At 38.0% G+C, this 26900-nt stretch overlaps 1 protein-coding gene and 1 pseudogene across 3 annotated transcripts in view; both read right to left on the bottom strand.

Annotated features, from left to right (window-relative positions):
- On the bottom strand, positions 1 to 22969 carry LOC116589335 (annotated as a pseudogene).
- Positions 22438 to 26900, bottom strand: part of HIVEP2 (HIVEP zinc finger 2) — a 195501-nt gene continuing 191038 nt past the window's right edge. For all 3 annotated transcript variants that reach the window (XM_032339350.1, XM_032339352.1, XM_032339353.1), the window contains one exon: positions 22438 to 24930. In XM_032339350.1, the coding sequence (XP_032195241.1) occupies positions 24103 to 24930 (828 nt within the window). In that variant the 3' untranslated portion in view covers positions 22438 to 24102. The remainder of the gene's footprint in view (positions 24931 to 26900) is intronic.

Below are 26900 nucleotides of genomic sequence, written 5' to 3'. Positions count from 1 at the left end.
TCAGAGATGGCTACCAGGTTGACCCCCTTTTCTGTACGTGCTATCAGCGGGTATGAGGTTGACATCCTCCACCCACCTTATCTTCGATCCTGAGTAGGCAAGGGCTCTGAGGGATGACTGGGCTCCAGGTCCAGGGGTCTTGGTTCTATTTCCTCCTGTGGCCCGGAATTTGATGTGAAGGGCAGTGATGCCCAGCTTCTTGCACCTCTAGTCTATATCCGGGGCAGCCAACACAGCAGTGTAGAGAGAGGACTCGTCTTGGTCATCCTTCACCTTCATCCCTCAGTCACACAGCAGACGGTTTCCTTGCCAGGAAGGTTGGTGACATGGACAAAAGTGTCATTAGGGGAGGCAAAACTGTGGCACACACCAAACACATTTTTTCCTTCAGCTATGTGAGGTTCAAGGCTAATGGCCTGTTCTTCCTTCTTTCCTTCCCCTTGCAAGTTTCCATTTCTGCATGTCTTCTCCAGTCTGCCACTGGAAGGGGAAAATAGTTATATTCTTAGTGGACAGTGGGTCTTTTTGTTCCTCCATGATTGTGATACATAACAGCGTATAATGATTGGAACAGTGGGCAACATAATTCCTGCTTTCTTTGCAATTTCTTTGGAATGTGTTCCGAGGTTAAGGAGTTATTTGGATATCTACGGTACAGCCTTGTACCTCTAGACAACTGTACTGTATTGTATACTTAGATTTGTTAAGAGGGTGGAGTAGATCTCATGTTAAATGTTCTTACTGCAGTAAAATAAATTTTAAGAATAAAATAAAGGAATGTCTGGAAAGCAGGCTCATTTTCTTACTTTGCACCCAGAACTTGTTCATATTAGGCAAGTCCATATATTTCCCTCGGCCACACAGCTTCCCCTCTGAAATTTGTGTATCCCAAACACCTCCCTGAGGTAGGGTAAAGGAAATATATAAGTGTTTGAGTTTTAAATATTTTCCTAATGAAAGAATCTGGACTTGTGGAGACTTCATTGGTCATCTTGAACATGTGCTCACTTCCACATCTTAAATGGATCCTACTGAAAAGGAGCTCTTTTTTTAAAGTGTCAAATCAATTCCACTGAAAATTCTGCCAACTGAGTCAGACCCAGTACTCAGATTAAATCTCTAGGAGTAAAATATGGCTTCTCTCCTTTTCTCACACAATATATCCTGCCCTTACTGTATAATCTGAACCTTAAAAATAAAAGCGTGACCTTTTCTCATGACCTCTACCACTGTCACTCTTGTCCAAGTCACCATTCCTTGTTCCTTGAACTGTTGCAATATCTCCCAGCTGGCATTCCTACTTCCACACTTGCCTACCCTAGAGTACATTGTCTATAGAGTAGTCAGAAAGCTCTCCCAACATCCTATTATGGTACTGTGGAAGGCAAGAGAGTTACCCTGAGAGGGTGGATAGGAATTGGAGGTATTGATGTGAACTCTTGATTTCTAAAATGTGTAAATATTTCAGTATATGTATGTTTCCACATGCAGACATAATATAAACAAACACATGCAAACATGCATATTTCCTAGCTCTATTTGCTGAAAGAACCTTGGAGCAGTAACACTCCCAGTAACAAAATGAATACAACCCCAGATCTTGACTTCTGACACCATCTCCACTAAAAGAAATCAGAGATTCTTGGAGAAATGACAATTTTCTAGGCTGGGTAAGCTAAGTACAATAAGATACTGAAAAATCGCTTTTGTTGAAGAACAGGGTCAAAGAGGTATGACCACCGATTGACCCATGAGCTAGATCTTGGCACCCCAAGGCACCTCATCCCTTCCCCTGTCCTTGGAACATGAGTTCAGCTTGCCTTTCCCACTCCCAGATGCTGCTCCAAGGACACAGCCTAAAGATGATGATGTGATGTTGAAAGTACCCGCACAGTCTACGCGACTGAGCCATTAGGGCCTCTCAAGATTTGAAGGGCAGGTGTGGGAAAACATTCATTTTGTTGCTGCCCAAGACAAGCCTCATATGTAAGCTCTCTTTGCTATTATTAAAATTGCCACCTATCAATATGGAGTGTCCTGCCTCTTTCTTCCGTCTCTACCAGTCCTCTGCATATGCGGGCTGGATTCAGATTACAACAGGAAAGCACCTGAGTAGATTGTGTTAGAAAGCTGTGAACCACACTTTTGTTGAAAACTTAAGGAAATGCTCCCTTCCCCAAATAAGGAGGACTTGTCACATGGACACAGAGAATAGTCTGAAGGAGCTCTCACTGGGACAATTTAAGAAATAAAATAATTAAAGGCAGTAATTAATCATAAATCATTAAAAAACAGAAATCTACAATTCCACACAGATAATAAAATGAAACAAAGTGTGAAGAAGAAGGGAAAGCTCTTGTTTATGGTAGCATGTTGTAAACATGGTGTGAATATTGTATAAGGAAAATCATCATTTTGTAAGCATCACAGTAAAGAAGAATTCAGGCAAGGATCATAAAGAAATGTTAAATCTAGGGAGTAAATTTTGGTAAGGACCAGGATATCTGCATAATTGTTTATTAGCAGCAAGGAGAAAATAGTAAAGATACAGTGGACACACTGGAAAAAACAATGACTGAGTGATTAAAATTATTATCACAAAGGATAGGCAGGAGGACATTGCATGTCTCCAGATGGGATATCCTGAGAAAGACAAACATCAGTTCTATGTTATTTCTGCCAAGAATGTATAACCTGAATCTAATCAAGAGAAAATGTTACACAGACCCAAAAATGGAGATTGAGTTATTAAAATGGGGTTGGCAGGGCAGGGCTGGTTGAGAGGTATGAGACTGAATGTTTCAAAACTGTCAATAATCATAAAAGGGGGGGCAAAAAAGCTGGGAAATTGTTCCAGATTAAAAGAGCTAAGACTTGAAAATCAAATGCAATATGTGATTCTAGACTGGATTCTGTACTGGAAGAGGAAAAAAAATACTGTAAAGGACTTGACTGATTCAATTGATGTAACTGGAAAACAGATGGTATTCTGGATAAAACTACTATATTTATAATAAATTTTACTTAGGTTCTCTGTTATTATGTAGGACGTATTAGTCAAGGTTCTCCAGGGAAACAGAATCAATAGGACATAGATGGCCATGTGGACAGATAGATAGATGCATACATACATACATAGACAATAGATAGATGCATGGATGGATAGATAATAAAGAGTTGGCTCACATGATTATGGAGACCACAAGTCCCCAAATCTGCAGGGTGAGTCAGCAAGCTGGAGAACCAGGAGAGCTAATGTGTAGTCCCAGTGCCAAGGTCAGCAGGCTTAAGACCCAGGGAGAATCAGTGTTTCAGTTTGAATCTGAAAGCAGGATAAACACTGATATTTCAGTTCAAAAGCTATCAGGCAGGAATAATGCTCTTATTTGGAGAAGGTCAGAGTTATTTTATACATGTTTTCAACTGACTGGATAAAGCCCATCTACAATGGGAAAGGCAATTTGCTTTACTCGGTCTACAGATTTAAATGTTAATCTCATCCAAAACACCCTCACATACACACCTAAAATAATGTTGGACCAAATATCTGGGTACTCCACGACCCACTCAAGTTGACACTTCAAATTGACCCTCAGATAAGTATCGCCTTTTTTAAGGAAATAAACATTGAAGTATAGAATTTAAAGACCATAATGTATGCAATTTACTCTCAAATGGTTCAGATAAAAAGGATTCTGAGATAGACATAAAAAATGGTGAAGGAAATTGAGCAAAATCTTAACAATAAGTAAATCTGAGTAAAGAATACAGAGATATTCTTTGTGCTTTTTAAATTTTCTGTATATCTGAAATTATTTCCAAATAAAGTTTTCTTAAAAGTCTTTCAATGTTCTGCTAAAAATACCCCAGTTATTTTTTATGCACTGTGGATGAATCCAACTTTTGTCACTTGGCCTGCAGAGCCGTAAGTGGCCCAGCCTCTGCTGACTCCTCACCTCAGCTAATCCTACTCACCTCCCACATAGACCCCTGCTTGCCCTGTGTATTTTCTGATCCTAGAATAGGAGCATTCTCTCCACAGAACTTTTACACCTACATCCTCTCCATCTGAAAGCTCTTCTTCCCTTTTTGAATACCACTCCTTCTCATTGCTCAGGTGTTTTGTCAAATGTCACTTCCTCAGAGAGTGCCTCTGACTGAAGGAGCTTATCTTCAGTCATGTTGCTCTATTCACCTTACTCCCTGAACTTACCCTGTTTACTCACTCTTTTATTTGTCTATTATACCTCACTAGGATATAAACTTCAAAAGGGCAGTTGCCTTATCTACCCTGTTTACCACTGTATCTCCTATATCCAAAACATTGCTGGCCATGTGGTAAGTCCTAAAGAAATATTTTTGATAAATAGATAAAGGGTTAAGTGCTCACATATCCAAATCTTTGAAACTAAAATATTTAATCTATTAATATTTGTTCTTCATGCATATATATAGGCTTTATGAGTCTGTGACAGGAATTTTAGTAATATATATTATGATAATATGTGAGCACCAAACAGTGTTATCGCAGAGAAGTTAAAGAGAAGTACTAGCAGATGAAGAGAAACTTTTTTAAAAATTGTAATTCGGGGGGAACCTAGGTGGCTCAGTTAGCTAAGCAACTGACCCTTGGTTTCAGCTCAGGTCATGATCTCAGGGTCATGAAATTGAGCCCCATGTTGAGCTTTGTGCTCCATAGGAGACACCTTGGGATTCTCTCTTTCCCTCTCCTTCTGCTCCTCACCACACACTCTCTCTCAGGAATAAATAAATAAATCTTTAAAAATAATGTAATTCTGATTACCTTAAAACTGAAGTAAGCCGATCTAGGTAATGTGAAAATCCAATAAACTTAGCAGTAATAAGAAAATATCTTGGTAATGGGTCCTTGACTTCCAAATACCTAGTACAATGCCCAGAATACAGTAAAGGATTCATAATATTCAACAAATGCAAGAAATAACCTATTAATAGTTCATAAGTGGGTCACTCCAGGGAAAATAAAATGAAGAGACATGGCTAGTCTTGCACCTTCAAACATAAAACAGACTCATTTTTTTTTAAACTAGAAAAAGAGCTCATGATAGCCAGAGGTAAGGTTTTCCTGTGGAATAGGACTATTAGAAATAACAAAAATACAGAGAGGCCCCCCCAAAAAATCAACCTATGGAGGCCCTCACCAAGACTCATAGTAAGTAAAATGACAAAAAGGAGTGATAAAGACAGAATTTTAAAAGCAATGAGTGAAATGAAAACAGTTAATACAAAGGAAACCCCATAACATTATCAACTGACTTTTCAGCAGAAACACTGCAAGTTAGAAGAGAGTGGAATGATATATTCAAAATGCTGAAAGAAAAAAAAAAATCTGCAGCCAAGAATATACTACCCAGCAAGGATACAAACAAAAGATAAGAGAATTCATGACCAATAAACCAGTCTTACAAAAAATGTTAAAGGGGACTCTTTGAGTAGAAAAGAAGAAACAGTAAGTAGGAGTAGAAAGTAAGAAACACAAAAGTAGTAATAACAAGCATATCTATAGAAATCAGACAAGGGATTCACAAAATAAAAGGGTGTGGAATATAACATAGATACCTGAAATATGTGGGGGAGGAGGAAAAAATGGGTTCAAGCTTAAGTGACCATCAACTTAATATAAATTGCTATATGAATATGATGTTATATACAAACCTAATGGTAACTCCAAGTCAAAAATCAGTAATATATATGCAAAAGATAAAGAAAAATGAATCCAAATATATCACTAAATAAAGCCAACAAGCAAATGAAAGAAAAGAGCAAAAGAAAAAAGGACCAAAGAGCTGCAAAAACAACCATAAAACAAGTAACAAAATGGCAAAAATATATACCTATAATAATAACTTTGAATGTAAATGGATGAAATGCTCCAATCAAAAGACATAGACAACCACAGAATGGATAAAAAAAAGAAATACCCATCTATATGTTGCCTACAAGAGATTCATTTCAGATCTAACATGCAGATTGAAAGTGAAATGATGGTAAAGCATTTATCATGCAAATGGAAGTGGAAAGAAAGCTAGGGTCGCAATACTTATATGAGACAAAATAGACTTTAAAACCACAACTGTAACAAGAAGGACTGTCTAAAATCATGAAGGGAACAATTCAACCAGAAAATATAGCAATTTTAAATATTTATGCTATGAATATGAGAGCACCTAAATGCATAAGGCAGTTAATACAAACATAAAGAAGTAATTTATAGTAACAGAATAGTAATAGAAGACTTAAACACCTTAGTTACATCAATGGATAGGCCATCCAAATAGAAAACCAACAAGGAAAGAGTGGCTTTGAATGACACATTGGACAAGATGGATCTAATAGGTATATTCAGAACATTCCAACCTAAACCAGCAGAATACACATTCTTCTGAAGTACACATGGATCATTCTCTAAAACAGGTCACATATTAGGCCACAAAACAAGTCTTAACAAACTCAAAAATACTGAAGTCATACCACACACCTTTTCTAACCATAACACTGTGAAAGCAGAAATCAGCTACAAGAAAAAAATCTAGGAAAAAGAAATACATGGAAGTTGAATATAATATGCTATTAAACAATGAATGGGTCAACCAAAACATCAAAGAGAAAATTAAAGAATGTATGGAGACAAATGAAAACAAAAACAGAAGTGTCCAAAATCTTTGTAATGCAATAAAATCTGTTCTAAGGGGGAAGTTTATAGTAATACAGGTCTACCTCAAGAAGAAAGAAAAAAATCTCAAATAAACAACCTACTCTTGTACCTCAGGAGCTATTAAAAAAAAAAACAGTAGAAGTAAGGAACAATAAAGATTAGAGATAAATGAAACAGCAACTAAAACAACAACAATAGAACAGAACAATGAAACCAGGAACTAGTTCTTTGAAGAGATCAACAAAATTGATAAACCTTTAGCCATAGTTATCCAAAAAAGAGAGAGAGAGAAAGAAAGAGTACTCAAGCAAAATCAGAAATGAGAGGGAGAAATAAAAATTGACAACACAGAAATATGAAAGATTATAAGAGAATATTATGAAAAATTATATGCCAAAAAAAACTGGACACACTAGAAACTTATAACCTCTGAATACTGAATCAGGAAGAAATAGAAAATATGAGCAGATGGATTGTCAGGAATGAAATTAAATCAATAATCAAAAAACTCCCCACAAACAAAAGTCCAAGACCAGCTGGCATCACAGGTGAATTCTAACAAACATTTAAAGAAGAGTCAATACCTATTCTTCTCAAACTATCCAAAAAAATAGAAGAGGAAGAAAAGCTTCCCAAATCATTCTAAGAGGCCAGCATACCCTGATACCAAAACCAGACAAAAAAACACTACCAAAAAAAAAAAAGAAAAGAAAAGAAAAAAGAAAAGAAAAGAAATGAGAGAGAGAACTGTAGGTCAATAACTTTGATGAAAATAACACAAAAATCTTCCACAAAATACTAGCAAGTCAAAACCACAAATACATTGAAAAAAATCATTCACCACACTCATTGAGATTTATTCCTGGGATGCAAGAGTGGCTCAATATTTGCAAATGAATCAACAGGATAAATACATCATATCAAAAGAGACAGAATTAAAGCCATATAAATAGATGTAGAAAAACCATTTGACAAGTACAACATCCATTCCATTTTTTTTAAGATTTTATTTATTTATTTGACAGACAGAGATCACAAATAGGCAGAGAGAGAGGAAGGGAAGCAGGATCCCTGCTGAGCAGAGAGACCAATGTGGGACTCTATCCCAGGACCCCAGGATCATGACCTGAGCCAAAGGCAGAGGCTTTAACCCACTGATCCACCCCGGCGCCCCTACAACATCCATTCCTGATAAAAAACTCTCAATTAATTAGTTTTAGAGGGAACATACTTCAACATAATAAAGGCCATACATGAAAAACCCATAGCTAACATATACTCAGTGGGTGAAAAGCTGAGAGGTTTCCCCTAGATCAGGAAAGACAAAATGTCCACTCCTACCACTTTTATTCAACATAGTTCTGGAAGTCCTAACCACAGCAATCAGACAAGAAAAACAAATAAAAGGCATCCAAATTAGTAAGGAAGGAAAAATTTTTCACTATATGCAGATAACATAATACTCTATACCGATAACTCCAAAGACTTAACAAAAAAAAAAAAATGCTAGAACTGATAAATGAATTCAGTAAGGTCACAGGACACAAAATCAATATACAGAAGTAGGTTGCAATTCTATACGCTAATAACGAAGCAGAAGAAAGACAAACCGAAAGCAATCCCATTTACAACTACACCAAAAGTAATAAAACACTTAGAAATAAACTTAACCAAGGAAATGAAAGACCTGTACTCTGAAAACTACAAAACATTGATGAAGGGGATGACACAAACAAGTGGAAAGATATTGCATGCTCATGGATTGGAAGAACAAATATTGTTAAAATGTCAACACAACCCAAAGCAATATACAGATTAAATGCAATTCTTATCAAAATACCAACAGCATTTTTCACAAAGCTAGAACAAACAATCCTAAAATTTCTGTGGAACCACAGAAAACCCCAAATAGCCAAAGCAATCTTTAAAAAGAAGAATAAAACTGAAGGTATCATACCAGCTTTTTTTTTTAAGATTTTATTTATTTATTTGACAGACAGAGATCACAAGTAGGCAGAGAGACAGGCAGAGAGAGAAGGAAGCAGGCTCCATGCCGAACAGAGAGCCCGATGCAGGGCTCGATCCCAGGACACTGAGACCATGACCTGAGCCAAAGGCAAAGGCTTAAACCACTGACCCACCCAGGCACCCCATAATACCAACATTTAAGATATACCACAGAACTATAGTAATCAAAACAGTATGGTAATTGTCACAAAAATGGACACATAGATCAATGGAACAGAATAGACACCCCTGAAATCCCCACAATTATTTAGTCAATTAATTTTCAACAAAGGATGAAAAAATATACAATGGAAAAAAGACAGTCTCGTCAACAAATGATGTTGAGAAAACTGGACAGCTACATGAAAAATAAAGAAACTAAACCACTTTCTCCCACCATATACAAAAATGAACTCAAAGTGGATTAAGACCTAAATGTGAAACCTGAAACCATAAAAATCCTAGAAGAGAGCACAGGTAATAATTTCTCTGACATCAGCCACAGCAACATTTTTCTAGATGTTTCCCGAGTCAAGGGAAACAAAAACAAAAACTGGGACTACATCAAAATAAAAAGCATCTGCACAGCAAAGGAAACTATCAACAAAACTAAAAGACAACCTACTGACTGGGAGAAGATATTTGCAAAACTCATAGTTGGTAAAGGGTTAGTACCTAAAATATAGAGGGATTTTATAAAACACAACACCAAAATAAACCAATAATCCAATTAAAAGTAGAGAGAACACATGAACAGATATTTCTCCAAAGAAGACATATAGACAGGGGACCCTGGGTGGTTCAGTTGGTTGGGCGACTGCCTTTGGCTCAGGTCATGGTCCCAGAGTCCTGGGATTGAGTTCCACATCGGGCTCCCAACTGCATGGGGAGCCTGCTTCTCCCTCTGACCTTCTCCCCTCTCATGCTCTCTCTCTCTCTCAAATAAATAAATAATTTTTTTTTTAAAAATAAGAAGACATATAGACAGCCAACCGACACAAGAAAAGTTGCTCAATATCACTAATAATCAGGGAAATGCAAATCAATACCACAATGAGATATCACTTCACATATGTCAGAATGGCTAAAATCAAAAATACCAGAAATGAAAAATGTTCTTGAGGATGTAGAGAAAAAGAAACTCTTTGCCCTGTTGGTGGGAGTACAAACTTATGCAGCCATGGTAGAAAACAGTATGGAGTTTCTCAAAAAATCAAAATTAGAATTAAAATGTGATCCAGTAATTCCACTACTGGGTATTTACCCAGAGAATATGAAACACTAATTTGAAAAGATATATGCTCCCCTATGTTTATAGCAGCATTATTTATAATAGCCAAATTATGGAAGCAGCCCGGTGTCCATTAATAAATGAATGGCTAAAGATGTGGTATGCACATACAATGGAATATTACTCAGCCATAAAAAAGAAGGAAATCTTGCCATTTGCAACAACCTTGGTGGATCTAAACAATATAAGGCTAAGTGAAATAAGTTTGTCAGAAAAGACAATACCACATAATTTCACTGATACGTGTAAATTAAGAAACAAAATAAATGAACAAAGAAAAAAAGATACAAACCAAAAACGGGAGTCTTAACTATAGAGAACAAACTGATGGTTACACAGAGGGAAGACTCCATGATTAGCAGAGAGTCTGCTTGGGATTCTCTCTCTCCCTTTCTTCCTCCCCTTTGCACTCTCTTTCTCTCAATCTCTAAAATAAATAAATACATAAATAAATCTCTTAAAAATTAAAAAAAAAGAGAGAAAGAAAGAACAATAATAGCATTTACTTCTGGATAGTTACCACCTTCTCAATACTTTTGTTTTGGTTTGGTGTTTGGTTTGTTGTTCGTTTAGGTTTTTTTTGTTTATTTTTTTTGTTTTTTTTTTTCACCTCTGGTTCAATAGATAACTCATATTTCCCAAGGAGTCATATGTTTCTGCACAAAGCATTCACCCTCTGTATTGACTAGGGATGAGGTCCAAGCAAAGATAATAAAATCTCCTTTTACCCATCAAAACCAAGAATGTAATTCTATTTGCAGCAAGGTTAAATTAGCAGTCATAAGTCATTTTGGTATTGAAAGCATGTACTCTAGAGGTGCCTGAGTGACACAGTCAGTTAAATCTTAGACTCTTGGTTTTGGCTCAGGTCATGATCTCAGGGTCATAAGATCAAGCCTGGCATCGGTCTCTGTGCTCAGCACAAAGTCTGCTTGAGATTCTATCTTCCTCTGCCTCTGCCCCTCTCTCTCTCTCTCTCTCAAATAAATAAATAAACCTTAAAAAAAAAAAAAAGCAAGCATGAACTCTAGAGTCCTCAATCTGTACCTTCACACTCCATTTTAACATTACACACAGTAGTTACATCATCTAAAGATGTTCTTATCATTTTTACAAAAAATCTAGAATTTTCTAAATTCTATGTATTTAGGTAAAACTGCAGCTTCTTAGAAGTCCTCTTTGGATGCTGTGTCTTGTGTACACACCTCCCATTTCCTACTTTCCACACTTTCCATAGTAAGAACAATTACTTAAGTAGAACTACACTTATGATTAGTTTTAAGGTTTGACATTATCACTGGATCATGGTCTTGTGAATATACAAATGTATTCTTGACCTCTTCAATACGTAGTGGAAAAGCAATGTCACTACTAACAGTTCCTAAGGTTAGGAGAAAATCAAATTATCAATTTAATCTTTTTTTAAATGAGATATAATTTGCATAGAGTCAAATTCACATTTTAAATGCCAACTCCATTAGTTTTGACAAATGCATGCTGTTGTATAACCAGCGCCACAATCAAGAATCAGAACAGTGCCATCACCAGCCAAAATTCCCTCATGATCCATTGTAGTCAATCATTCCCTCCACTCCCAGCCCTTACTAACCATTGATCAAGCCAATCTTTGTACATGAACATGTTCATCATGCCTCATTCTTTTGCCCTAATAAAAGTAAGACCTTATCAGAAGAAATTCAGAAATCAAAATGAAATTTTACCTGCAGAAAGTGAGAAAAAGCCAGTTAATAATGATACCCTTACATTTGCTTTCGTAGTTTCTTATTTCTAACTATTTTTCTCTGTATTATGATAGTTATACATAGAAGTCTCCATTAACAAAAAAGGATGATAGTATATGTCATGGCAGATAAGCAAAAAAATCATTTTGTTGCCCATGGTGAGCAAATGTCAGTTCCCTAACAGTATCTAAATTATTAATTAGCTTCTATTAACCTTCTGAAGTGATTGATAATAATTAACAAACCATTCTCCTAATCAGGAATGTAAAAATGTTCTCAATTTGAATCCTGACTAATTGCTAGAAGCTGCCAAGAGTTCTGGGTTACAAAAAATTCTGAGGCTAAATAGAAAAATATTAATATGAAACATTTAAGTTTTAGAAATTATTAAACACTACATGTGGGTTATCTTATGTAATCCTAACAGAAACCCAAGAGAATATTCCTATTGTTATCCCTATGCTATGAGAGGAAGAAATTGAGTTTTCAAAAAAAATTAAATAACTCATTCAAGGTCAAACAGGGTAGAAACCATAAAGCTGCAATTTGAACCCACTCAGCCAGGCCAACACAGCTTTACCACTGTGCACCCAAGCAAGTAATCACACAATGGGGGGGAGCATGCAAATTTTTCTGAGGAAGTGAATCTGGGCTGAAATTTGAAGCATGTGTTAAACAGGGAAGGAGGAGAGGGTGCAGAGCAAGAAGTGCTTTTCTGACAGAAGGCAGAGCAGGTGCAAAGGCCCAGTAGGTGGAGGAACAAGGCATGTTGCAAGAACTGACAGGCCAGGTTGCCTGAAGCACAGAGACCCAGGGGGAGAGCAGTGTGGGATGAGGTTGGGAAAGAGATCTATCTACACTACAGCCCTGTGAATGATTTGATCTTTCACCCAAGGGCATCAGGAAGCTCCTGCACAGTTGTAAACTGGCTAGTGACCCAGTCAAATGTAGGCTTGCAAAAGGTCACTCTGCCTACAAGGAGTAAGGTTTTTTCACAAGGGTAAAGGAGGTGGAAAAGAACATTGCAAGCAATCCAGTTAAGGGGCAGTGGCAGTGCTAACTATGTCTTTCTACTTTCTGTGTTGTGAAGCTTGACATCTGGGCCTTGGCTGATCTGGAGGCACTGCCCTTCACAGTGTTAGCAATTCTTAGGGATTATAAGCAACGGGTCTGCAGACATGTCTTTCATATGTAGACCAAACAACTTAGGTCTATACCCTCAATTGTCTCCTTCATCGAACTCTTACATTCTGGGTCACTATCCACCAGACTTAATCACCCCAGGGATAGGTGTCAGATAACAAGAAACAGCCCTAGAGCCCAGTGATATTATTCAAACTAACCAATCCAAAACCTGCTTACCCTGCTTGGCCCATTGCTCTCTCCCTCTGCCTCTTTACCAACCCTGATACTTCCCTGTGTGGCCCCCCATAGATCTGTGAGTTTACTAAATTATCTTTTCAACAGCAGTCATCTCTAGATCTGTTGGCCTCACCATACTGAATAGTGAGATCTTTATTTTTAAAAAGAGGCATATTTAAGAAGAGAGTATATCTGAGAGACATTAGAGGTCAGTAGGACATGGTGATGGATTGAATTTGGGACCATTGGGGGAGACAGAGGTGAAGAAGGATATTTAGATTTCTAACCTGCAGGCAAAGAGAAATAACAGTAAACACTTCCACAACACCTGCCAGGTTCCAGGCTCTGTTCTAAGCATTTATGTGTATTAACTCATTTGATTCTCTAAAATTCTGTTTATTATTCCCGTTTCACATAGGTTGAAAAGGAAACACAGAGAAGTTGAGTGATCTGCTGCGGCAGCGACTAGCTGACCAGCTCTCTCACTTCCTGAGAAAGCAGCTGGGCTATATATCCCAGCCTCCTTTGAAGCTAGATGTGGCCAAGTGACTGATTTCCGGCTATTAGAATATGGTGGAGTTGAGGGACCAATATGCAGCCCTTCGGGGCCTGACTCACAAAACTCTCTTATGTACCATCCATCCTATATGCTCTTGTTCTTTCTAGATTAATGAATGGTCTCTGGAAACCTCCTGTTGATGATGATGGAGCCATAAGGTAGGTGGAGTTTGGGTCCCTACACTAAGGAGGAGCAGACTTTTCCTGTAAAATACCAGGGTAAGTATTTCAGCCTTTGAGGACCAAGAAGGAGAATTTAAAAATATTATATAAATACTTCTAGAACCAACTCAGTCCCGGCCATTTAAAAATGTAAAACCTGTTCTTAGCTCATTGGTCATACAAAAAACATGCCACAGGCCAAATCCAAACCACACAATTTGTAGTTTACTGAGCCCTGACCTACATCATCATGTAAAGAAAAGTCACCTGATCATCTGGAAAACTTTCCAGGAGCAATTAATACACTGATTGTTTATCAAACCACTGTAATTTGGGGGTCATTTGATCCAGAGTTAGCCTTCCATTACTTACCCAAGGCCACATAAATAGGAAGTCACGAAGTGCATATTTGAATCCTGGTTTTCAAGCCTCTGCTCGCTGATACTCACCAAGCTCCCTCTTGAGAAGAAGGATCAGTTCAATTAACATCTAACAAAGTGTGGGAAGGGGCAGAGGAGGCTCATTCTCATTGTCACTCCCGTTCTAAATCTTGATTAGAAGGAATGCACAAAGACAAGCAGTAAGAGTTCTACTTTGTATAATCGTGCCTTGAAAACCCAGTGGTGGACCAATTTTCATAAAAAGAGATCTCTTTTGGTACTGTCAAGGAGAGAGGCCTATTACTGTTCCTTCAAGGAGCAGGACCAATGTTTTTCATTTTATAAATACCCCCAAGTGCCATTTCTTCCAACTCCACCTCTACCTGCCATCTTCTAAGGAGGGTTCCCAGTTCCAGAAGCTCCCCAAATCTGGAAACATATTGTCCTTCTGCTGGAAAAAGGGGGAATGGAGAGATGTGTAGGCCTGGCTCTGGGACCATCCTGTACTTTCTAAGGTCTATACCCCTTAGAGACTTTTGACACCTTATTTAAAATGACTAGAGATACAGACAAAGAATTTGTTTCTGCAACTTTACAGAAAATAAAAAAGGGAGGAGGGAGTTCTGGTATAGATTATCCTGAACATGTGCACATCCCAAATGCTGGGTGATGTAATGTATCTAAAAAATGGGCCTTCCCTGGGATAAATTTACAAAGAAATAAATTGACCTTCTAAATACCACTCCTGCTGTTTCTTGCCATCTTTCCCCACCATGCAGGATTTGTTTACATTGGTGTTTATAGTTACCAGTTGGACTCAAAATAGCTGTTTTAATTCTGAGATTTCACTCATGGATAAAGAATGTGAAAAGTTTTCTGTGCTGATGTTTGCATTTTTAAATTAAGGGTGCAGCTAATTAATCTCCCCTCTCCATCTCAGGAAAGTGAAGATGATTAATAGGAACACTGAGGTTGTTAGAAAAGAAACCAGCTAATAAGTATATATTTGGGAATTTTCCTAAGACTCTGTTTTGTTTTTGTTTTGTTTTGAATTTTGGTTCAGGAAAGTAGATGAGACAGATTATTTTTTATTTGTACTGTACCTAATGTTATAAAGACAAATATTTAAATAAATAAATGTATAAATATATAAATGTTATATAGACAAATGATGACCTTTGTCTATATCATCTGCTGCTTATGAATACTCCATTATTGGCTATTGTGGTTTGGTTCTATTGTGCCAAATTCTGGAAATGCAATGTACAGTAAAAGTCACCTTACACAATGCAACCAGAACTAGTAGTTTGCTGGCTGATTTTAAAAAGTCAAGGAGCATAAAACTTGAAACATACATCTTTAAATATTTTATTTTAATTTAAAAGTCTAAAATGCTTATATATATACACCATTTTTTCACGTAGTGTGGTGCACCTTCCTTGCCTTTGAGCATGATGAGTCTGGCTTGGAGACCTAGTCAGTTAGCTTAAGTAAAATTCAATCATAACACACTGTCTAAATCCCAATTTCACTTTTTTTTAAAGAGGAGGGAGAACTTAAAGACATTCAAGAATCAATCAGAAAGTGAAATTATAAAATCTTAAAAATAAAAGTGAAATTATTATTTGTTTTTACATTTTATTTTGAATTTTTTAGAATTGTGTCACCCATACAAAATGCAATGGCAATTTTTCGTGAGTCACCTTTATTTAGTTCAAAAGCGCTTATCCTCTTAGCAGTTATGGGTGCAAGCGCTCTTTTCTTTTGCACTGATACTTCATAGATTTATAGTAGATTTAAATTATGTAATGTCAATAATCCACAAAACTTGCATAAACTGGCTTGGAATTCAGTTCAGCTGCATATAATTCAACTGGCAACAGCAAAAATGTACAGATATATAGAGAGCAACTAACTTTAAGCATTCAGGTGGGTTTGTGGAAAGAATGAAGAAATGCAGTTACTCTTACATGAGTCCATTGGGTAGAGTTCAGTTTGAAGATCTTGGAATGTGTGTGTAAAGTGATGTTTTTATGTGTGTAGGTTTTCCAAATCTTCTTTGTCAATACATGAAATAAACATGGTAATAGTGACACTGCACAGACTAGGATAATGTAATAGAAACAGTAGAAATCTTGGTGTCTAGTTTACTTGGGTTTGAACTTGATCCTCTTTGTAATACCAGCAAGACGCCCTAGTATAAAAGCAGTTCTTGCCATCATTATTTTTACATGAACTGAAATAGTGGGAGTCTACTTAACACAGTATGGGTGTACTTATGTATTGGCAACTATATTCAGGATAGACTTACAGAAACTGTCAAATGCCTTGAAATATTTTATGACATGAAACCCACAATGTTTGACTCTGAGTTATTGAGGATGAGCCATTTAGGATAAATAAATACATTTCTATCTGATGAATTTCTAATCCTCTTTCTGCTTCCCCAACTTCAAAGAGACCGGTAGTTCTCAACTGGGGCAGTTTAACACACCCGCCTTCAGGGTCATTGGGAAATTTATGGAGGTTTTTGGATAAGTTCTGTGATTGCAGAGTATGACTGGCGTTTAGTAGACAGGGTTCTGGGATGCTGGAGTTCCAGCAAGGTGCAGGACAGTTTTGCACAAGTTTCTCCAGTGTCTCTCCAGACACTCATGAAAGTACAACATCTATTTTGAGTTATATGAATGTTACACAGAACTCTGTTTTATTCTAAAGACAAATAAGACAAGATTTTGAGGGAGCAATGATATTTAGGAAGTCATTTCTGCTGTAAGAAGACATGTGTGTTCCTAAAAATGACTGTGCTATGCAAAATTGTGCAGTAAAAATCATGGCACATATTAGAAAAATGGGGTTAGGAAGAGAACTCAGCAGTGACACACAAAGTAAAAGCTATGGCCCCAGTAAGAATAGTAGCACAGTTTTACACACATTAAATTGCTAAGAGATACACAAGTACTACAATAAATGCAGCACTTTATCTGAAAAAGTCCTGAAGCTAGCTAGTGAAAGTGGGCAATGAAAAAGCTGCAGTGTGTGTTATTGTGAAGTGGTGAGAGGAGGCTCATCAGAAACTAGACAGAAAGTCTCAATAAACAGTGTGTGTGCACACAGCTCAGGATGCAGGTGGTGAAATGAGATGGCTAGTAGGCATTCGCAATGTGTGAGTGTGTACATGTGTCTATTCCTACAGGGCTCACCCAACTAAGTGTTGGTTTCTGGGTTCACCTAGTGTTTCTTGCTGAAAAAGCCATGCATAAACAAATGTGTTACGTTCAAATTGTTCCCTACCATATCAATTGCATTGGAAGAAATTTTTAAACAAGTTTTACTGCAGAACAAACTATAGACTGATTTTTTTTTTCTAGAAGGGCAACAAGCATGTAAATCAAGAAAAAATTGTATTTTGTGTTGTTGGGAGCTTTCCAAGATTTATTCTCTGTTTCAGAAAATCATGTCCTGGAGGCAAACGTTACTTGTGGTGCATGTGTTCTCAGTCCAGCTTGCTGGTATGCACTTGCCACTTTTACCTGTCATGCACCTGGTGGTCTAGGTAGAGAGGCAAGCATCAAACTCCTTCATTAAATCTGCTGTTGTAATCTTTCTTTATAAAGATTTATTTATTTGAGAGAGAAAAAGAGAGCTCGGGGGTGGGGAGGAAGGGCAAAGGGAGAGAATCCTAAAGCAGACTCCTTGCTGAGTGCAGAGCCTGACATAGGGTTCAATCCCATGACTCATGAGATCATGACCCGTGAGACCATGACCTACGGGACCATGACCCGAGCCCAAACCAGAACTTGATTGCTCAAACAAATGAGCCACTCAGGTACCCCTTCTACTGTAATCTTTAACTGTAATAGTTAAAGACTATTGAACTATTGAGTAAATAAGTAAAAATGTATCATAAATTACTTTTCTGTCTTTTCTCCCTTGTATGCAATTAGGCTATTATATTGAAATTTTTTGAAGAAGCACTGTAAAATACCTATCAGGAAAAGAAGATGGCATTGGGTTTGATAAGATTATGAACCATGGATACACAGAGTTTTTTTTCCCAGAAAAAAGAAAGAGTTACCATCATTTCCCACCTTGATGATGGAAATAGCCTCTGCGCTGACCTATGTCCCCCTCACCCTATCAGATTTATTCTCTCCCCAGCATCATCCAGAAGTACAATGTGAGCCACATATATGATTTCCAATTTTCTGTCCCAACGTTTAGAAAGGGAAACATGGGAAATAAATTTTAATAACATTTTATTTTACCTGCTATATCCAAAATTGAATTATTTCAACATGTTATCAATATGAAAAAATATTTATAATTTTGAGGTATTTGGCATCCTCCTTATGCTATGCCTTCAAAATCTGGCATATGATTTATACTTATAGCATTTATCAATTTGAACTAGCCACATTTCAAGTACAGTTTTGAGAGAGAATTTTATGCTTTCCTGTGATAGTCAATACATAACTTCTGGTAAGTCAGATTTGACAATGCTGTGGGGCTTCTCTGGAGTTGGGGGAACTCTTCACAAAGAAGGTTCCATTGGAATAGTAAGCCTAATGCCCTAGGACACCTATTGTATGTTATGAATTAACTTCTCTCCTGTGCATGAGGATGGTCCTAGTTAGGTACTCTCCTTAGGAGATTTGAGAAAATAGTTAACTCAAATCATTTTCTAATGAGCTTAATTCTCTCCAGAAAAGACTGTATTGTCTATTTTTCTTCTTTACCTAAAATGCACTTATTTTATTTAATTCACCTGTTTCCATTGAATATCACTAGATTTATAATCTTACTAGTTTCAAGAGGATAAGAGGGAACCATAGAATGTGTTTAGGGGGAAGTGGTGGGTTCTTGGTGATGGTAGGTTTTCTCCAAGAAGAGAAAATTCACAGTATGGTTGTCCATAAGTTTGGCTATTTAGAACAATGAGAAATAGTGGAAAAGAGAAGCCTTTTCTTCCAGGTTTCTCACGAAGGAGCCAGCATGGCAGCTCAGGTAGAGAAGAGAATATCCTCCATTTCTTCCCGCCCTCTGCTCCCTTTGTTACCATGGGAGAAAGAATGGCAGAGCTGTCCTATGACTGCAAGACAAAACTCCCTTGATGACTTCTTCTTCCTCCCTCCTGTTTACTTATATGTGATAAGCAGAAAAGGAAGGCAGAATTTCTAGGGCCTTGAGCTCTCCTCTCAGACCTCTTCTTCCTGTGTAGAAGCTGTAGGATGAGCTGGGGCCCTTCTTGGAGCCTGGTCACGTCTCTCTTAACCCACTGAAGGGCAGGCATTTAGACTAAGGTAAGACGTGGGAGGCTCCACATCAGTCCTGAGGAGGTGATGTATCCACATCCCAGCTTTTGACAGTGATTTCCAGCAGTAGGGAAAGGAGTCACCTATAGGGAGCCTATCTGCCCCTTCATAAAATCAGGCTTTGGCTGTTTTTCCTTGGGTGAGTGCCAAGGTCCAAGGCTCAACAGAAAGAGGAGCAACTGATAAGATTGCATCACCAGATTCCTTAACTGGCTATTTAACAGTGCACTGAACACAGTTCTATGAAGGCAGATGTTTTATGTTATTTTAGTTTGTTTGTTTTTGTTGTTCACTGCTGTATATCCAATACCAAGAACAGAGCTTGGCACATAATGAGAGCTCCATATTTGGGGGGGGGTCTAGTTCTTTTTTTATTATTATTTTTTTTTTCAGTGTTCCAAGATTCATTGTTTATGCACCACACCCAGTGCTCCACGCAATACATACCCTCCATAATACCCACCACCAGGCTCTATATTTTGAAAATGGATGAATGCAGATAGAGGTGTGGGGTATGACTTGTGCTGAAGCTGGGTTGTCCCACTCAGGACCCACTAGCCACAGGTGGATACTGAAGTTTAAAGTAAGTATAATTAAGTAAAATTTAGAATCTAGTCTCTCAATTACACTCACCCCATTTCAAGTGCTCAGTTACCGCAGGTAGCTAGGGCTAGGTGATTGTATTAGAAAGTTCAGCAAATAGTCTATTTCTCCTTGAAAATGACACCTAACTTCTTTGAACCACAGGCTTTGGAGATGCATTTGTAAATGACATGTTGGTTTATCAACCTCTAATTAATTATTTAATAATAAAGCTGCCATGATGCTGCTCAGGAAATATCACTTTTTAATTCCACAACTAGAGTTGGCCTCAAAAATGAGGTTCTTCAGGTTTTGCTTTCTAGAAATTATCTTGGACAACTTATGAAAATCAAGTTTTTGAAAATTTCAGAAATGCATCTTTTTGGTTCACTCCCAAGTTGCCTGCCCTCCCTTTGGAAGTCTTCAAATGCCTTCATCTGTCCTTTTGTATGTCCTGAGTGATTTTCTCCAAGTCAGCACCCTCAACTATGATTAAGTGACAAGAAGTGACAAACCAGTCTCCAGCTTAAGTCTTTCTTGAGAGTGAACTCATTCTAAACTTCTTAAAGGAGCTCATTTCCTTACCTGTAGCTGGTACAAACCCACCTGACAGTTAAAGGACACCACCCTCTTTCCACTGCCAAAGTCAAGAGTGCCAGTCACCTTTACCCCCTCTATCTCTCTCATCCCAGACACCAAGTTGGTCACTACTTATTATATCAGTTCTTCATTAAGCAAAACTGTCCCTTCTTTCCCCATCATCTGATTGGATTGTTGCTGCTCTTATTCCCATGGAAATGACACAACTTCATAATTCTCCTAACTGGTCCCCTGCCTCCAAACTTTCTACCTCAAATCCACTATCTTCATTGCTGCCACAGTGATTTTTTTTTTTTTTTTCCTAACTGAGAACAGCTCTAGCAACGGCAATGCCACTTTCTTGCTTCATCCCTTCCTTGGCTCAGCTCCCTGTTGCCTACAGAGCCAGATCTGATGTCCTTAGGCTGGATTAGGAATTTGGACTTTGATGTGTCTTTTTGGCTTAAGCACACACCACCCTATCACATACGCAGGGAGCCAGCTCCATCTGGCTTTTTACCCACTCTTTGCTTTACACACCCTTGATCATCCAATATGCCCTTCCCCCACTTTTTTTTAATGCCTCTCTTTTAAAATATGAACTCCATGAAGACAAGAACTTAAATTGATTTGTGCAGCACTCTACACCTAGCACAATGAACAGTGTCCTAAGGTCAGTGATGAGAATTTCTCTGTGAGTAAGTCAATCTACTATTTTAAGGATCTGTTCCAAGGCCACCTCTGTGATGAAGCCTGTCCTTTCCCTCCTTCCATTCTCATCAGGGTAACTGCTTAACTCCTTTTCTTTGTGACAGTAAAACACACCAAATTTACCACTGTTAAGCTCTAACATCATATTACATACACTCATAGACATGTCTTCCTTTTTACTTGAATTCCTTGATGGCAGGAATACTTTCATCATCCCCAATGCCCATCACAGTAGCCAGCTCATAGTAGGCACTCAAAAACTGCTTAATGAATGAGTGAATACAAGAGATGATTTAGAAGAGGAAGCAATTAGAAGGGTTCACACAAACGCACACACGCACAATGAGGAAAAAGACACACAAATCACCCCTATGTAATGCAATGTTTCAGGGTTTCTTCTCAATGAGAGACAGATTTTAGGCTGGCTGCTTGTGTTGACCTTTAATCCACTTTTGTAAAACATAATGTCAAAAGACAGTTCGGCTCATAAAACCACACAAGTAAGTTGCAAATCCACCAATTTGAGATTTTTATAATGGAAATACTGATAGATTTTTGACCTTTAGTGAGTTTCCACTTTTATTATTAAAAAGGTTCTACTCTTTTGTACTAAAGAACTGTGATTTGTGGATATTTTATGGTATATTTATTTCAGTTGGTTTTTGCCTTCAGTCACCTGAGCAAAAATAAAGAGATTTCCCCAATGGAATTTCAGATATGGATGCCTACTGAGAGGGAGGCAGAAGAGGAAACGATCATTTGATTTATTCATGACTCTGCAGATGCAATGTATTCTGCCCGTGCCCACGCTTAGGATTCAGTGACTCCATTTCTAGAGCTCACACAGTGGTGACCAGTATCTGTCCTAACTGAATGACATATGGAAGCCACTGACTGTCTTCTCACTTGTTAAAAGCATTCATGCTCAGCATACCTCGGAATGGGCAAAGCCTAGCAATTAAAAGCACAGATGGTATGTTGGTGGTATCAAAATTTCTTTAGAAACAAAATCAAGAAATTAAAATGTAAAACAACACATTAAAAACTAGACACCTCAAGCATGTAATTGTATATTTATTTCTCTTTTTAAAGAACACTCCTTAATGTAATTCAATATACAAACTTGGTTTCACAGAATTATAATCCACTATATAGCACAAAGATAACCCAGATTGTGTGTGTGTGTGTGTGTGTGTGCATGCACACACATGTGCATGTGTGCACACGTGTTGTTGTACCCCCTCCCTTTCTTCCATTCTTCCGGACCTACAAAGGCTCTGCCAACCTTCCACACTAACGAAAGCGCATTCTGCATGTTGTGTACAAAAGACATCATCCTCCCACAAATTCTTTTCCCTGGAAAGCTTCTTTCCCTGTTCCCCCTGAGATAGCCAGGAGCCTGACACTCTTCCCCTCTTTAAGAGGGTGAAGTGGCTTCCCCTAAAGCTGATGCCAACCCTGTTACCACGTGGACTGGCTGAGAGGAAAGGCTGGTGAGAGGTCTCCACACCCCTTCCCCGCGTCCACTCCTAACCCTCAGAGTCCAAGCACATCCCCGCCGTCACAGCCTTAGTTCCGGTCACCATCTTGTGCAGTAAGAACCAAGGATATCTGTAAGCCCAGGTCTTCTCCACGGGCAGCGCACAGCACTGCCTGCCAAGCCACCGGGCCGGCCGATAACCAAGCTCTACACAGTCCCATGTGCTTTGTCACTTTAATTTTTAAAGACACCCTAGCATAGGTCTGTGGCAACCTAGTGTCCAACTGAGTTACATAAAATTGTACCAGTGATGCACTTGTACATATTTACATGGGGCGGAATGTTTTCCCATATTTTTAGATGAGTATATAGATCAACATGTTCACATAAGACCAAATACTTTTAATATTATTTATAACTGATTTATAAAGCTTTGAAAAAACTCACAATAGCACATTGTTTACTTTAATGCTTTACGGTACTATAAGTTTAAAATCACAATCAGCACTTAAGTTATAGTCAATCCAGCAAACAAGAGACAAAAAAATTTACAAGAGTTAAGAACTGACTGATACATCCTTTATCTCTTTTTAACTAATGCATAAGTGCAGAATAAGATACTCTAGTTTAAATATCTTGTTTACAATATACATTTTTGTTCTAGTTACGCAACAGTAAATCCCATGCTTCACATAGAAAAGCAATCCACAACATTAAGAAAAAATGTACAATTTATGAAACAAAGTAAATAAATATTAGTATTACAGAATCAGAGCTGTACATAAAAGCTGTTCAGTTTTAATCATATAAAAATATGTTTTAGTGCAACCTCACATATATATTGATGCTGTTTTGCTTTACATCATTTAGATCCAAGTGTCCAAAAAAAGGAAAGAAATTACATTTATTACAAAGCAGATACACAAATTCTAAAATATGTACAAATTACTGCTAAAAAATGCTTATAAGAATATAAGCAAAGTAAAGAAAAGGCACAAACATCTGTACAATTTTAAAAGTACCAGACCCAATAGGTTAATTTCAAATTTTGTTTTGGTCAGGCTCATGATGACTTGTTAATTTACCTAATTCTTTTGATATAACAAAAGTATATATAATAGCAAACTACGGTAACTTAGGACAGGCATGCTATAAATTTGATTACCTCTATTTCTAGAAAAACAAAAACAAAAACAAAATGGGAAAAATGTGGAAATGAAAGTCTCCATGCATCTTAAATCAATGTAGTTGACTCTTCTCTGCTGAAGGCTCATTGCCTCCCTCTGTGCTTGAAGGTAACTCTTTGCCGCTGTGAAAGCCCGACTGTTTATCATCCACACGACTCGTGCCGTAAAATGTGGCGTGAGCTAATGCAGTCTGTGATGTACCAAAATTGTCCTTTTCACCATCATGCAAGTCAGGGTGGGTGGCTGAGGTACAGGGCTGACCTGGCTCAGGTCCACTAAAGTGTCTAATGCTAACATGTGCACTTTCCAAGGGTTTCTGGTGGTGGGCTTCCTGCACCCGCACTGGCTGATCTGCCCCAAGCAGAGCAGCCTCTTCTGTGGCAATCCGGAGAGAGGCAATGGCTTTTGTACAAGTCTGTATATTTTCCTCCTGTTCCCTCTCTGTTGCATTTAGGCTGTCTTCTGAAGTGCTCTGTTTCATCAACAGCCGAGGGGAGGAGGGCATGCTAGGTGGACCAGATGACTGCAAAATGTGAGGCGATCGCTTCTCGTGCTGCTTTGAGAGGACATAGGGATCCTTAGGGAAGGATTCCCCGGAGGCTCCCTTCTTTTCCTCAGAGCCCTCCATTGGCAGAGGCAATGTGGGTGGAGGATGTAAACCAGAAAGGGCCGGCGGCATGGAGTGAACCATTTGGATCCCACCAACTGGCACCATGGGGATAGGAGCTCTCACTTGCTGCTGAGAGTGGAGTGGAAGATGACTGAAGACATAGTCATTAGGACCCTCAAGGAAAAGGCTGGAGCCTGGATGTTCATAAGCACCTTCTTGGTCTCCATAGAGACTGAAGTAAGGAACCTGAGGTAATCCTCTTCTTAAATTCTGCGTGGGGAAGCAGAGAACACAACCTTTAGGACCTGGTACTCTTCAAGCGAGGTCAAGTAGGTCAAGTTATTTCAGTCACTCATTCATTCACTCACTCACTCATTCAAAACACTTTAAAACTACCTCATCCTTTTACTGACTTTTTGCTTTTTAGGACACAAGAGATTTCTCAGTTGTCTTTTAGAAGCCTTGAATGAAGCTGTCGGTCTGTGAAAAGTGACTTTTGTTTTTAAACAGCAACACGATAAAACATGCAGTGTGTTTTCCACCGGGTACAGAGACACATTTCAGTTGTGTGTGTGTGTGTGTGTGTTTCCATAAAAGAGAATGAAAAGAAAATAATGCATAATTACCAGAAAAAGTTAAAAAAACACTAATAATAGGTTTTTAAATTCAAAAGAAAGTAAAACAATTGCCATCTGTTTATATACTGGGAAGATTTTTAATATTTTTCTTAAGTGTTGATGAGTATAACTGGAGTGACAAGCCTGAAAACTTTTTTTTTTTTTTTTAAGTTTTCCACAGAACAGATGATGAAATAGTGGTGATAGACAAACTGGTTAGTCTGATGTGCAACACACTGGTTTAAAGGAATAAATTCCCATTCAAGAGGAACCCTGTGTGGAAGATTAGCTTCTTTACCAAATGATAAATCAAGGCCAGTTTTTTTAAGGCAACTATCCATCAAAATAGTTAACATTAAACATGTCAAATAGTTTCAACTCATACTCAACTACACAGCCGAGAACCCAAGATTCTTATGTTTTAATATCTTCTGTTGATATTATCATGTTCATTTAAATACCATCTTGGCAATTATGAGGACACTTAACACTGGGGACCAGAACTCCAGATTTCATGGTCCCAGTCCTGAAAGAGAACTTACTTTCTGTAGCAAAACACAATTTAAGACTATGAGATCATCAAGCCTGAATGAAATTGGCAGGGTTTTAATTCCTGAGTTCATTCTTTTAATGGACTGTCATCTAAAAGGTATGCAGTTTTTTTATTTTTATTTTTTTGAGAACTTAAAGTCAGGTAGATATAAACTTGTCAAGTATGATAATAAACCAGGAGAGACATCCTCCCCCGCCCAAAAAAGTTCTAATTCATTTCAAGGATGTTTCAGTTCTAAAGCTCAGCGTATGCTGTATACCATTAGTGATTCATTCAGTTCTATTTAGACTGTGAGACCAGCCTGGGAATGATAAATTATGCATTATCTCTGTTACTCTGTGCCATGCTTAGCCCTTATCCTGTTTTGGGCTACACCTTGTTCAAGCTAGAAACAAATTACTATCCTGGAAGTGCAGGGGAAGTAATGAAATCATCAATCCTATAATCACAAGGACCTCATAAGTTAGGGAAGGTGAGAATTTTATAATATGACAGTCATATAAATGCTACAACAACAACAAAACAACAAATCCCTCTTGTCTTTCCTCCGATCTAGAAAAAGGCACGTTTCCTACATCAAACATCAGTTAAGGTGGAGGAACTGTGACACCTATAGTCATAATCTTTGAAGATAACTAAATGAATCCCCTTTTAATTATAATTTTAGAAGATTCAAAGTTTAAAATGAAAGGTAGCTTGGTCATTTTTCCATTTTGTTTTGGTTGCTATTCTGTGACATCCACTGCATACACCTAATCAGAATGAGGGTCCGTGAAGGGCCAAAGAGAGCTGTCCCATGCCATGGGGTCTCTGACTCCAGGCTAACAAAGGGGTGATGAGTGAAGTGTCCTCTAACCCTAGAATATACTCAACGCGTTCAAAACCCCAGAATTCTATTTGTGTTAAGAATGAAAGCATCATATTCAGATCTTTGCTGATCAGCAATTAAATAATGACAACCCCAGAAGTAAGTGTGCCAGTAGAATTTTTACCATGTAAGCACTTCCACTGCTCCAAACACTGCCAGGCCTTTCCTATACATCCTCTTCCCCTGCATTCACCCCCTTCTT

This window comes from Mustela erminea, chromosome 4 (assembly GCF_009829155.1).
Source record: "Mustela erminea isolate mMusErm1 chromosome 4, mMusErm1.Pri, whole genome shotgun sequence".
Taxonomy (NCBI): Eukaryota; Metazoa; Chordata; class Mammalia; order Carnivora; family Mustelidae; genus Mustela; species Mustela erminea.
Note: the sequence above shows the minus strand (reverse complement) of the source record. Positions and strands in the feature narration are given on the sequence as shown.